Source organism: Pipistrellus kuhlii, unplaced genomic scaffold (genome assembly GCF_014108245.1).
Source record: "Pipistrellus kuhlii isolate mPipKuh1 unplaced genomic scaffold, mPipKuh1.p scaffold_m20_p_11, whole genome shotgun sequence".
NCBI classification, from domain to species: domain Eukaryota; kingdom Metazoa; phylum Chordata; class Mammalia; order Chiroptera; family Vespertilionidae; genus Pipistrellus; species Pipistrellus kuhlii.
The window spans coordinates 40,180,281-40,194,441 of NW_023425416.1; the positions used below are offsets into that span (position 1 = coordinate 40,180,281).

General features: G+C 35.0%; 1 protein-coding gene across 8 annotated transcripts in view; it reads left to right on the forward strand.

The window, feature by feature from the left end:
- RBMS3 (RNA binding motif single stranded interacting protein 3) overlaps window positions 1–14,130 on the forward strand; it is a 615,090-nt gene extending 600,960 nt beyond the window's left edge. For all 8 annotated transcript variants that reach the window (XM_045579333.1, XM_045579337.1, XM_045579338.1 and 5 more), the window contains one exon: window positions 7,678–14,130. In XM_045579333.1, coding sequence (XP_045435289.1) covers window positions 7,678–7,684 — 7 coding nt within the window. In that variant the 3' untranslated portion in view covers window positions 7,685–14,130. The remainder of the gene's footprint in view (window positions 1–7,677) is intronic.
- The last annotated feature ends 31 nt before the right edge of the window (window positions 14,131–14,161 follow it).

Genomic DNA, 14,161 nt, shown 5'->3' on the forward strand with positions numbered 1-14,161 from the left:
TCTGAAATTTCCTAAAAGGAAAAGGAAGAGATTTAATGGGAAGCTATCCATTTGCAGCCAAGGGAGGCTGACCTGTGTCATGGTAAGACATGAGGTTCTTCAGAACCATTCAAGGGAGACACTGGAAATTGAGCCTATGCATTCAGATCATGCAAACACCTGGGTTCTTTCTGTTATAAAACCATCACCAGGGAAATGTCCAGAGATGCAAGAGCACCCACAGAGGCATTTATTAAGGAAGCATTCCTTAGAAAGAAGGCATAGAAAGGTTAGATTCTATATTATCCTTATAAAGACCACCAAAAATCTCTCAACAGTCTTGTTTCGAGATCAAGTCACAAACAAAACTCCTAAAGTTAAGGACTACAAATTTCTCTGCAAAACTGTACCTTTTCATGTAAGAGTGATGAGTATTTCTAAAATATTTTTGACAACCCACATTATCTCTAGCATTCCAAATTTCACAGAGGGCAGCTTCTTTCCATCATCATTAGGCTAATTGCCATGCCCTTACTTTCATCAGGCAACCCATTTCTAACAATCATTATGTTAATTGAGATATGGATAGTTTAAAGTGCTGGTACAAACCTCTGGCCTTTCTTATTAAAGGGCAGCTGACCTCTTATGGGGTGTGAAATTCTGATTAGGGTAGCTGAGCGCCCCTGAAAAGTAGTTTAACCCATCACATATGTTTAACATCGTAATGTCTATGACATACCAAAGTTATTCTAAAGTAAATTAGAGACATCACAGCAGAAGGCCAGCAGGATAAAAGTCTAAGAAATATAAATGATATGCATTTGAACAAAGAGGTTATATTTGGGATCTATGACAGCAAATAGTTTAATATTCCAAATTCTACTTTCCAAAACAAAACAAAAAAACCCACAGGTCTTCACATTTGTATTCATGCTTTTTTCCCCATTGTTAAAAGGGACTCTGAATTCTAAACCCAAAAGGGAAAAAAAAAAAAAAAAAGAAAAGAAAAAAAAAAAAAAGATACCTGTGGTTTATTTTGGAAGTTCCATGGAAATTCCAAATCCTGCCCAAGTTATTCATTTTTTCCCCTGCTATATAGCAAATCTTAAAAACAATTAGGCATCTTTCCAGCAGCATTACATTCTAATATGCAAAATCCCAAGCCCTTGATTCAAATGCCATCTTTGCCACTGACTAGTTGTCACTCAACCCTTTGGAGCTTCCTTTTCCTCTTAAAGTAAGAGGTTAGATTGTTCTCCAAAGAGTGTGAATCAGATCTCTGGCACCTAGGGAGGCTTAACCACCATTCCCTGAAGTTGGGGTGTGGAGGAGCGGCCTGAAGCAGTGTTCGGAAACACAGCTTTAACCTAAGTGAAAGTTTTGCTTAATTGCAGTTCTCTTCAAAGCTATTAACATGCTAATGGCTGTGACCCTCTAGAAAGCCAAAGATTTCAAATGTTTTACTTCCTGAAAGATTAATGTGCCCTGCCTTCTTCCTTTGGAATTCTAAGTTATTATTTAACATTTTAGATTACTAAAGAACTTAACAAAATGGTGTGTGTTGACTTTTTGTCCAACAGGATGATGATATTGATACTAATTTAAAAGATTGAAACTTTTTTTTAATTGGATACCCTCATTGCTGGTGCTCTAATCACATGCATGGTTTGCCTCTGGGTAACCTAGAAGTGGGAGTCTAGTATATACAATTTTTTTCCTACACTCTAGCCTTTAATGATGCCATGTGAAAAGAGGTCCAATCTGTCAGGAATGACATGGGGGAATATTATATTATTAGATAACCTCTAAGACTTCTTCCTGCTCTAAAAGTCTACAATTCTAAGTTATATTTTTCTACTTCCTAATATAGTCACTATTTCTTACACTCAGTGGCCAGATTATTATGATCTCTGAATGCATAAAAACCTGGACACTCTTAATAATCTGACCTCTAAATTATATATATATATATATATATATATATATATATATATATATATATATATATATGTATGTATATGTATATATATATGTATGTATATTTTTTTTTTTGAGGCCTGGTACATAAATTTATGCATGGGTGGGATCCAGCCAGCCTGGCCACGAAGAGGGGACATAGGCGGTTGGCCAGCCTGCTTGCTGGTAGAACTCCTGTCGAGGGGACAATTTGCATATTAGCCTTTTATTATATAGGATGTACACAAGATTATTATGCGTTCAGAGATCATAATAAATCTGGCCACTCAGTGTATTTGTGTGTATTGGTGGAGGGGAGGGGCATTGGGGGATGTGAGGGTTCTAAATGACTGTGGTCTTAAATTCAAACTCCTAGTCTTCCAACACCCACACTAACCTTAGAAGGCTCTTATCTCAACCCCAGTACTGCATGGTCTCTTTATGATTCTTCTCTGGCTGACTGAACTGTCATGAACACCAATTCCTACACATTGTAAGTATATTGATGTGTAAGTGATATCCTTGACTGCCATATTTACATGTCCTTTAAGCGTGTGAGTAATAGTCCATTCTGTTTGCACAGAACTTTACAGTTTGCAAGTAATGTTCATACCCGTGATTTCATTCACAAGAACATCTCTTTTTAAGTTGCAATCACTTTTCTTTCTAAAGCAATCTCATTGTTCAACTTAAAGCATTCTTTTTTATAATGATCACAGCCTTTAGAAACCTTCTGTTTTTATGGGTATCAGTACAATCCATAATTATTTTAAATAAGCATTTTCACACTTTACCTGGGACAGAGAAGGTACTAATAAATAGTAACAAGGTACTAATAAATAGCAACACTTTCCCACTTCAAACTTCAGCTAGCAACCATGAAAATGTATTTATTTCTCCTCATTGTTTTCAGGTAACAATGAGATTACTTGAAGGATCAGCAAGTGATGGGAGAGGGCTATTAGAAGCATTTGTGTAAGGTTATAAAGCTTGGCAATAGCTCCAGCCTAGCTGATAAATATGGATGCTTCAGGGCGTGTGTGCATGACATACCTGAGCTGTGAGGGAGTTCTAAGTCTGTGTAGTTCATTGAAGAAGACACTGTTCATTGAGCAGCTCTTATGGAGATTCGTGCTGTTTCTTGCATTTTCTGCTTGATGATGAGAGTAGGAGTAAAGTATAGATGTAAAAAAGTCACAAAACCATGCAAGATAGGTTTTTAGAGGTAAATGGAGTAAATCTACACTTTGCAAAGGTATAGAGATCAAATATACACCTTGGTTCCATAACTACTACTACTAAAATGCCCCTTATTGTTGCTGCTATTATGAATATTTTAATTGCATAACTCGGGGGGGGGGGGGGATGTATTCCTAGAAACTTAACCTATTGGTTAAAAATGGCTATATTCAATGTACCAACTAGTCGTTTTCCTTACACGATTCTAGGTACAAGTTAATCCAGATCCTAAGAGTCATAGCAGATTCATATGAAGGCATTCCAAATTAGGAAAAGCAACCCCTCTGGGTCATTGCAGGCTAAATTGTCACATCGTCTAAACCATGGTGGAGGGTTTTTTTTGTTTTGTTTTGTTTTGTTTTTTTGTCAATTTGAATAAGGCCCGCTTGCATGGGTTGAATGCAGCCCTGCACTGCGTACATAGGTTGGGGAATAGACTAATGGCTGGAACTTAGCCCCACTGTGGTCCCTCAGCCATGCATTTGTATGTATGGCGAACAACCTGTAAAACTAGCTCCAACATCCCTGAGGTTCCTCTACTAAATTAAGCAACTGAGTCATCAGAAGAACCTGCAAAGCACTTAAATACATATGACTTCCAGATAGTTTAAAAATTCTTCTTTTAGTAGCACACCCTGATATTATTTAGGAAAATTCTAATCTGTGGGTGGAAAGCTAAGAGTAAAAGTCAACCCACTAGGAGCTCCATCCTGCAATACAGATGGAGCAGCAGCAAAAGACATTACTTTGACTGGGATAGGCAGAGTGGCATATAGTAAAAGAGGCATTTGTCTAGGCATTAAACACCTATTATGTGCACACCACTCTGCCAAACTTCTATAAGGTATAAAGTGAAAAAATATAGTCCTTGAACCCTAGCTGGTTTGGCTCAATGCATAAAGCATCGGCCTGTGGACTGAAAGGTCCCAGGTTCGATTCTGGCCAAAGGCACATGCCTGGGTTGCAGGCTCGATCCCCAGTAGGGGGCATGCAGGAGGCAGCCAGTCAATTATTCTCTCAAATCAATAAAATATATTTAAAACATTATATACATAGTCCCTGCCCTCAAGAATTTGAAATCTTCTTCCAGACAAGAAATTAACAAGGAAACTGACTCTAAATGACACTCTGGATCAAATTGACTTAATTGACATTTATAGAACATTTTCACCCCAAAGCTTCAGAATGTACCTTTGTCTCAAGTTCACATGAGTCATTCTCAAAGATAGACCACATGTTAGGACATAAAACAAGTCTATAAATTCACAAAGATTGAAATTATATCAAGAATCTTCTCAGATCACAATAGAAAGAAATTAGAAATCAATTACAGTAAAAACATATGGAGGCTAAATAGCATGATATTAAACAATGAATAGGTTACCAATGAGATAAGAAATAAACTTCCTGGAAACAAACAAAAATTAATGCACAACAATCAAAGCTGATGGGACACAGCAAAAGTCCTGAGAGGGAAGCTTGTAGAAGTACAGGCCTATCTTAAAAAACAAATTAATAATAAACTATTTAACTCTACAAATTAAAGGTATAGAAAGAGAACAAGAAAGAGAACAAGAAAATCCCAGAGTAAGTAGAAGGAAGGAAATAATAAAAAGATTAGAGCAAAATTAAACAAGACTAAAAAAAAAAAAAAAAAAAAAAATCATACAAATGATTAAACCAACAGCTGGTTCTTTGAAAAGATAAACAAGATTGTTTATTGATGAGTCTGGCTAAAGGTTCATCAAAGAAAGTGGACGCAAATAATTAAAATTATAAATAAAAGCAATGAAGGAACAACTATGCCAACAAGATGGACAATGTGGGTGAAATGGACAAATTCCTACAAAAATACAGTTTTCCAAAACTGAATCAGAAGAATAAGAAAACCCCAATAGACCAATAACAATTGAGGAAACTGAGACAGTAATAAAAAAACTCCCAGAAAATAAAAGGCCTGGTCTGGACAGGTGAGTTTTAACCAAACATTAAAAGAACTAACACCTTTCCTCAAACTATTAAAAAAAAAAAAAAAAATTCAAAAGGAAGGAATACTTCCAAGCTCTTTTTATGAGGCCAGCATTAACCTAATTCCAAAACCAAAGAAAAAGAACTACAGGCCAATATCCCTGATGAACATAGATGCTAAAATCTTCAACAAAATATTAACTAATTGGATCCAGCAATATATTAAAAAGACCATAGACCATAACCAAGTGGGATTTATTTCAGGGATGCAAGGCTGGTACAATATTTTACCCGTCAATAAACGTGATACATCACAAACGAAAGACTAAAATCACATGATCATATCAATCAGTGCAGAAAAAAGCACTTGACAAAATTCAGCACCTATTTTTGTTTAAAAACTCTCAATAAAGTGGGAATAGAGGGGTCATACCTCAAAATACTAAAGGCCATATATGACAAACCTACAGCCAGCATCATACTCAATGGGCAAAACTATGACCATTTTCCCTAAGAACCAGAAACAAGATAGGGATGTCCATTTTACCACTCCTGTTTGACATAGTGCTGGAAGTCCTGGCCATAGTGATCAGACAAGAAATAAAAGGCATTCAAATTAGAAAAGTGAAAGTAAAACTGTCATATTCACAGATGACATGATATTGTACTTAGAAAACCTAAAGACTCCACGAAAAACTACTAGATTTAATAAAAAGAATACAGCAGTGTAGCAGGATACAAATTAACACCCAGAAAATATATGGCTTTTTTATACACCAATAATAAATTCTCAGAAAGAGAAACTAAACAAATACAATTTAACATAGCAACAACAACAAAAAGTTAAGATACCTAGGAATAAACTTAACCAATGAGGTAAAATACTTGCATTCTGCTAACTACAGGATGTTAAAAAAAAAAAAAAGGAAGATATATTGATAGATATAAACATGTAGAAGAATATACCATATTCATGGATTGATAGAATTAACATCATTAAAATGTCCATATTACCCAAAGCAATCAATAGATTCAATGCAATCCCTAATAAATTTCCAATGGCATATTTCACAGATAAAAAAAAATACTTCCAAATTTTATATCAATCCATTAAAGACCCTGAATGGCCACAGCAATCTTGAGAAAACACCACATTGGACAGATACATGCAAAAACAAACAAAAAAAAAACTAGATCACCAACTTCCACCATACACAAAAATAGATTCAAAATGGATAAAAAAAACTTAAATGTAAGACGTGAAACCATAAAAATCCCAGAAGAAACCATAAACAGTAAAATCTCAGACAGTTCTTATAGCAATATGTTACTGATATATCTCCTAGGGCAGTGGTTGGCAAACTGCAGCTCCCTAGCTACATGCAGCTTGCAAGCCAAGGGACCTATGCATTGGTTAATGCTAGGAAGTTAGGAAAGCTGCCAAGATGCCATTAAATTGTGAACAGTGACAGAAAAAAAAAAAAGTTTTTCTCCCCAAAATTTGAAACTTTCAAGAAATTGGTAACACCAGAACTGTCTTTTTCAATTAGAAAAATTACTATGTCTTTTGAAATTTTACCAACCTACCTTTGTTAAATAGTGTTGATGAAGTACTTTGGGCAGATGTCCACAGATTGTCTCTTTTATCTTTGGGTTTGCCATAACCAACTGATATGAAGTTTCAAGATAGATTTTGTGAAGGAGCTGCTTTAGGGTCGTGTTTCCAGCTAAAGATGTTTTCTGTAGGGGACAACAGAAATGAATAAAATCATTGTTAAGTGTCAGTTTAATTACAGTGTAGCAACTAGTAGAAATAACACTGAAATCAACTAGAACTTACCCCCAAATTTATTATAACTTTAAATAGATTAAATAATAATTCAATAATGAATTGGGGGTGACACTAGAAAATGTCACCTTGATGAGATAAATGAGCAAGGAACAAGAGAAGGAGAAGAGGGGAAGTGAACAAAACTCTACGGCCCTCTTAACTGCCTTACTTAGTTACCTGGGACAGTAGGCTAATGTGAACATACTTGGTGAACACCATGGATAGCATACAATCCATTGCTTTATCTTACTATATAGTAGGGACTCACCCATTTGTTGACTGAGTGAATGATGGATCCCGTGGAAGTTCTGAAGGGATAGAATTCCTTAAAGAATTTTTGGGAGAGCTACAACCCAAGCCACGCAACAAAAAATAGATTCCATTCCCCAGGAGAGTATTTTTTATCTGGGTATATTTATAATATTTACGACTTTTGGATTGAAAGATATTCTTGACCTATAAGATAAGCCTTGTTATTTAATGTGAACACACTTTCTGGCTCAAATATGTATTCCTGTGAAAGTGGCAGAATTGGACATTTGAATTGGCCCAATATGCTTTTACAACTCCACTAATGACTGGTTTTTAAAAAGCTTGGTTTTTAAAGAGCTTGGTATCTTTTAAGAGGTCTCATTGGAAAAGAGCATAGGAGATTTCAAATTCGCTTTGATGTCATAACCACTCTTATTCAATTGTTTTCACAGACCATAAACAAGACTGAAGAATGTCTGTCCGAAACTTTGCCTTGAATGAAGAGACTTCATTGAACAAGAAGTTGGCTTCCAGTTTGCACAGGCGTCCATGGAATGCTTTTCTTTTTTAATTTTGTACTTTACCCAATGAAAACAAAGCGTTTTGTGTGCTGTGCAAATGGGTCCTTCATGTGGTCTGACAGTTTATTTTTTTGCCATCATTTTTTAAAGTAAAAAAAAAAAAATCCCAGAAGAGGAAAAACAACAGAAACAAAACATGGAAGTCTGACATTTGATCTGGAAGAACATTTGAAGTCAGAATTGACCAGAAGGTGTAGATAGATTTTTTTTTCCTTTTTCTTTTTAACAGAAAATCGGATGTCAAGAGGTGGGCAAGCAGAAATGGAAAGAAATTGTCTTCCTCGGTAATTAAGCTACTCTCTTATTTTTTTTCCTTCTTGTTTAAATATGGGTTGTTTTTTTACTTTTTTTCTTAGAAATATTTAGGTAAGGTTTATCTTGAATCTTAATTGCCTTAATTTTAAGGACGTCAAAGGCTCTCGAGGCAAGCTGTCAACGTCTTGTTAAAAAAATCAAGAAAGAATTGAAATATTGTGCCAGCTTTCACTGGTACAAAAGCTTAAGACTGAGTTTTTAGGGTGAAAAAATACTGTACAGTTTAAAAGAAAATGTTTTTCTTCATTTGAAGAAAATTTGTTGATAAAGAAACCATGGCAACTGCGAGAAATGGAAAAATGCTGGGACTTTTCATGAACTTTGTCTTAAGTGTTGACCCATTCGAGAAGGCTAAAACATTTTATGGTAAAGTTATTAAGGTTGGTTTAAAAAAAACACAAAAACAACTGCATTAGAAATAATGCGTGTTTGGGGGACAGAATGCAGATTTTTTTAATTTACAAAGCGTGATTGCTAGCAAAAGCATTAGTGCTTTTTATCTGCAGTCTTTTTTATGAGCTTTACAAAGTTTTTAGTCAGCTTTGCTTGTCACATTGCAAAACCTAGCTTAAGAGCATTTAAAAAAAAGAAACAAAAAAAACAAGTAGATAGCAGCTTACGGTCAAAAGTGCAAAACAAAACAAAAAACAAAAAAAAAAAGCAATAGATAGAGAAATTGTTGACAATTTCTGTAGTCTTTCCTAGTTGTGATCAAATTCAGCCTATGGATGGCCTATTTTATACCAAAGATGAAGTGGCACCCTATTGCAGTCCAGAAGATAGAGGTCATTTTTCTTTACTTTTCGTTAAAAAATTTTTTTATTTGACCTACATGGCTGGACCAGTTCTTACTTTGTTTAAACTACCTTCCACTGGTGTTTTACATACTGCAAGAAAAAAAATTATTTTTAACATTTGTTGTTAGTAGAAGCTTGCACCTGCTGTGTTCAGCAGTTTCAGCATGCAGAGTTCTGGATACCAACTGACAGAGCCAAATGGCTTTCAATTCCATGAGCTTTGCCAGTTCCTTGCTAGCTCCCTTGAATAGTGAATCCTATATGGATGGCCACCAGTAAGCGAAGACACTTTAACAGGTTGAAATTTCTTTTTGTGAATTTTGAACGAAAGACACTTTCTGAACCTGGTCTGAAGGGTCACTTGTCCAAAAAAGAAAAAAAAACTGCATAGTGATATTCTGTTAAGTGGTGAGTGGTCTCTGGAAAAGGTCTCATTGTATTAGTAACAATAGTCTTCCTTCTAGATTCCAACACCTCTTGATTTTGTCTTTGCACCTTAGTCTTTGTTCTCATCCACAATGAATAGGCACCTTGATTCTGCAGGGGGGAAGGGGTATCTTCTTTTTGCCTTTTTTTTTCCATTATATTTTCATATCTTGGTGTTGTCAGAAGAAAGACAAAATAGACCTTTGTACTTCAGTTTAACTCTCTGAGACAAGTAGGACCAATAAGATTGAGGGTTCTATTAGTGGAATTTAGGTAAGCTTTTAAAAATGCTAGTTGACAATCAAGAAATTATGGTTTATATTAATAAAAACCAAAACAATTGGGTTTGATCAATCTCTAAAACCAAAGGAGATATATTTGCATTGAGAATGATTCAAAGCTTTTTCTAAAGTGAATTAAATTGATGGAACAAACATCACTGCATATTTGGTTCATGAAACCCATATTCAACCTACACTGTTTTACCTGAAAGTAAGGACAATGAACCTTTGTTAATTGGACCATGCCTAGAATTGCTTTTTGAAAGAATCTTTAGAATTTAAGTAGAACTCTTTTCACAAACTAAGTCATAGGAACCTGTTTTAGTCTAGAATAAGAGGGAAATGCATTAAGTGCACTGTAAAAGAAAGCAGAGTTGGCTTTTAAAAACTATTAAAAAACTTAAAAGATAAATCTTTTCTCCTTTATATCAACATGGGTAATGAGTTTGATTTACATGAAAGTGTCAATATTTCACCCTTTATGACCTACAAACAGAAGCCGAGTGTTGAAATAGATCTGGTTCTCTTATTTGCAACACCATGTATTGGAAACTCAAATTTAGAGAGTGACTCCATGTCTTTGTGATCAAATTATAGGCAAAAATATATCCAAGAAAACGTAACATGCTACAGAGAAATTTGAACTGGTCACACCCATCCTTATGGTTTTCCATGCTTTAGAGAGAATCCTACCATGTTTCCCCAAAAATAAGACATCCCTTGAAAATAAGACCTAGCGCAACTTTGGGAGAAAAAATTAATATAAGACACTGTCTTATTTTCGGGGAAACAGGCTAGTTTCCTACTTCCTTCTGTTCCATACTTCAGCCTCTCCTGTATTTTAAGGGTGGCACTGAAATCTTATCTTTGAGAATTGGGCCCCTATGTTTTAAGGGGTATAAGCAGACCATGTATGGGAACTGTATTTTCTCTTTCTTTTTTTTTCACTCTCTGAACTCTTTGTATAAATAAGGATTATCATGGGCATAATTCATTTGAATATGAAAACCAACATGCTTTCTTTTGTTTATGTAAAAAAAAAAAAGTGATACAAAGAAAGTCTCATTTACACAACCAACAATGAGGCTAAGAGGTAGCTACCATGTGGCTGATGAATGTGCCTAGGTAACTTCCTGTTTCTATTCAAAACTACTGCTTTATTTATACATTCAGAAACATTTTTTTCAACTATAAAATTTCAATGATCTCATTTTTTTAAGCCACTTCAGGCAAAAGGAAATTACCTATAATTTTATGTATCCATGTGTGTTTTGTGTTTAGATTTTTTATATCATGCCATTCTATAAAATACCTTTCCATTCTATAAAATACCTTCTTTCAAGTCAAAAAAAAAAAAATGGCACACATTCAAATTTGCATCTGTCATTTTGCCTAGTAATTGTTTTTTAAGAATCATGTCTGGGGAGGGGCGGGAGCAGGAAGCATCAACAGGTAAGCAGCATTACATTGTATTAAAAATAAAACAACCCAAAATCTGTGTTCAGTATAAGCAAACATCAGAATCCTAATTTCATCAACACTAGTTACGGATATTTTTATCCTATTTAGGTCTGTAATATTTTTTTTTTTTTTAACTATTCTAGTTCACCAAGTTTTCAAGCATTTATTTCGGTGTTCAGTTTTTCATTGCAATTTTAAATGCCAACACACCCTAAACATTAGAAAACTCATCCAAACTCTAGTAAACAAGAACACTGGAGGAGGATGGTTGTTTTCTTTTTGTTTTAAATAGTAAGATGTTGTCAGGTGTGGCCAAGTATGCCTAGTCACTGGGGGCTCCTCAGTGCATGGCCAGTCTCTTGAAGACAAAATGGACCCTATGGGAACTCAGTATGATATTGGCAGGGGCTGATGACTGTCCTTGAACATTGCCATGTCTTGAATATTGAAAGTGACATAATAATGTAAAAAAACCAAACCAAACAAAAAAAAACCCTCTATCTGACTCCAGTTTGGTCAAGGTTAGTTTGTTTCCCTGGTAGATTTCAATTGTTCAGGTGTTGTCTCCATGCTTCACTTGAATCAATTCTTCCTGTGACCTTAATGGATCTGCCACACTTGACAGCATATAAGACTCACCTTCAACCTTTTCTAATGAAAAACTATACGGTGTTAAAAGCACTCACTCTAGAGCAGGAAGGCTGAGAGCAGCAGGTGGATAAATGAAATCGGAAGTTCACTGTATCCACAGAATACATCAATCTTTTGCAACATTGCTTTAAGATTATTTTCCATTCATGTATGACCCCCCAAAAAATACTTCTATTTTCCCCCCCAAAAGCAAAACCACTTGATTTGAATAATTGGGATGCCATTAAATACCTATGTACCTTTTACAATGGTCTAAAATCTCCATTAGTGAAAAGTGAGATTTGATTTAAATAGGACTTTTGCAGTCTTCTTCACGATTGAGGAGTTTCAATGTGCTGTCTGGACAGATTATAATGTTAGTAGGAGACTAAAAATACATTTGACAATTGAGTCTCATGCTTCATTTGAGCACACAAACCACTGCAGATGAGCTGATAAGCAGAGAAAAAGTCTTTAAGTGGGTTTCAGTGACAAATGTGTTCATGTGATATAAAAGCAAATGAAAGGGTAATATTTATGTACGTGCAGTACAATACTCAGCACTTTTGAGGGTCACTTCAAAACAACGTTAAAACATATCATGGAGCCCTTGATCTGTAGTATCTTGTCCACAGTAGGAAGTAAAGGATGAGATTTTGTTTTTGTTATTGTGGCTGGCATGCTTCCAAATTTGGAGTTCCCTGGGACTGACAGCCTCTCACCGCAATCAGAGGGACTGATGTAATTGAAGCAGGCTCATTCATTCTGCACACTAACCCCTTCCTGTGGCAGAGTGATAGTGGCATTTCATTAATGAATCAATTCATTTTACAAATGACATCCACTGTGGCAGTGGAGGACAGTTGAGTCTAACAAATTTAACAATTTTCACCAAATATATTTAAATATGTAATTAGTCTTTTCATCCAAATGCTCTTTGTCATGGCTGTCCTTTGTAAATGACATAATTCAGGAAAATACAAAAGCTAAATGTAAGATCCCTGAGTGGCCCCAAAAATCGTTTATGATACAGGGTAGGGAACTCACCCCAGATTGTTGACCTTTTATCTTTGGTTTTATACCCCAATACACGTTCATTCTCATATTCATTCATTCTCTCTCTCTCTCTTTCTCTCTCTCTCTCTCTCTCTCTCTCTCTCTCTCACACACACACACACACACACACACACACACACACACACACAGGATCAATGCCTTCTCAATATTTTCTTTATATTTTGGGGAGGAAAAGTAATGTTTCAAGAAATGCTTCTTTCACTCAGAAGCATTCAAGCTGAAGCAGAGTTGAGATCAAGCTTGGAACCTGCAGGAAGAAGCACTAGGGACTAGGCCATTGAGTCACACTTTCCTTCCATTTTATTCACTCCAGTTAATAACCATCCCATGACCAAATCTTGCAGAAATACAATCACTCTCAATTTTTGAAGGGCTAATTATCTACTTTGTGCACTTCTTTTATATTTTCTTTTCAACTATTAGGACTTGCGGCTCGAGTATTTTTTTTTTTTTAAACATGCCACCCTGAGGGTGGAAAAAAATAATTGGAAATTAAGTTAAAATTAGTTCTATTTTGCTCTTTGTTAAGTATTCATTTATTGATGGGAGTTTGAAATCATTTGTAAAGATTAATGTCAGAGCATTATATAGCATTGATTTGTTTTTATTACCCATGGTGTCCCTTTCCCATCCACCACAAATAATTGAGAGTTGACTGTATTCTTGCAAAACATAACAAAACATACATACACACACACACACACACACAAAAAAAAAAAAAAAAAAAAAAAAAAAAAAAAAAAAAAAAAAAAAAAAAAAAACACCAAAAACTGTAGCCAAGAATTTGACTTCCCTCAAAAGAAAGCTGTTTCAGTTTCCTTCACCTTTAAAACTTGAACCAGTAGAAAAGGTCAACTCAAAATTCAGTTATGAAAATATAATCGTTCTTAGTTAAATACACACTTATCCCTCTCTTAAATCTTCTATACACAAAACAAAATCATTCTTTTGTGTGTATTTTTTTTGTTTGTTTTCCCTTTACATTACTGTGTTAAGGCTGAATGACCTTGACATTCCAGTGGATTTATTTAAATAATCATTTCAAATTTAAATAGTGTCCAAAGTGTAACTTTACTGTTACACTTTGTATTTTAGGCCCTCTGGTCTTAGATTATTAAGAAAGATGCTCTGTCCTCCCTCAGTGTCATTCCCTCATCTATAAAAAAGGAGTATTCCATACTTTTCAGGAACTGTAAATACTTTTTCAAAGAGACACTTGAAAAAGTTTTCTCCATTCTGGAAATCAATGCTTTCATTTCCTTAAAAAGAAGAATTGGAATAGTAATTCAAAAATATATAGGTGAAAGTGTTCTTGCTATGAAATATTCAGTTTCTTTTTTTAAAAACGGGACAGCTTCTATTAAAACC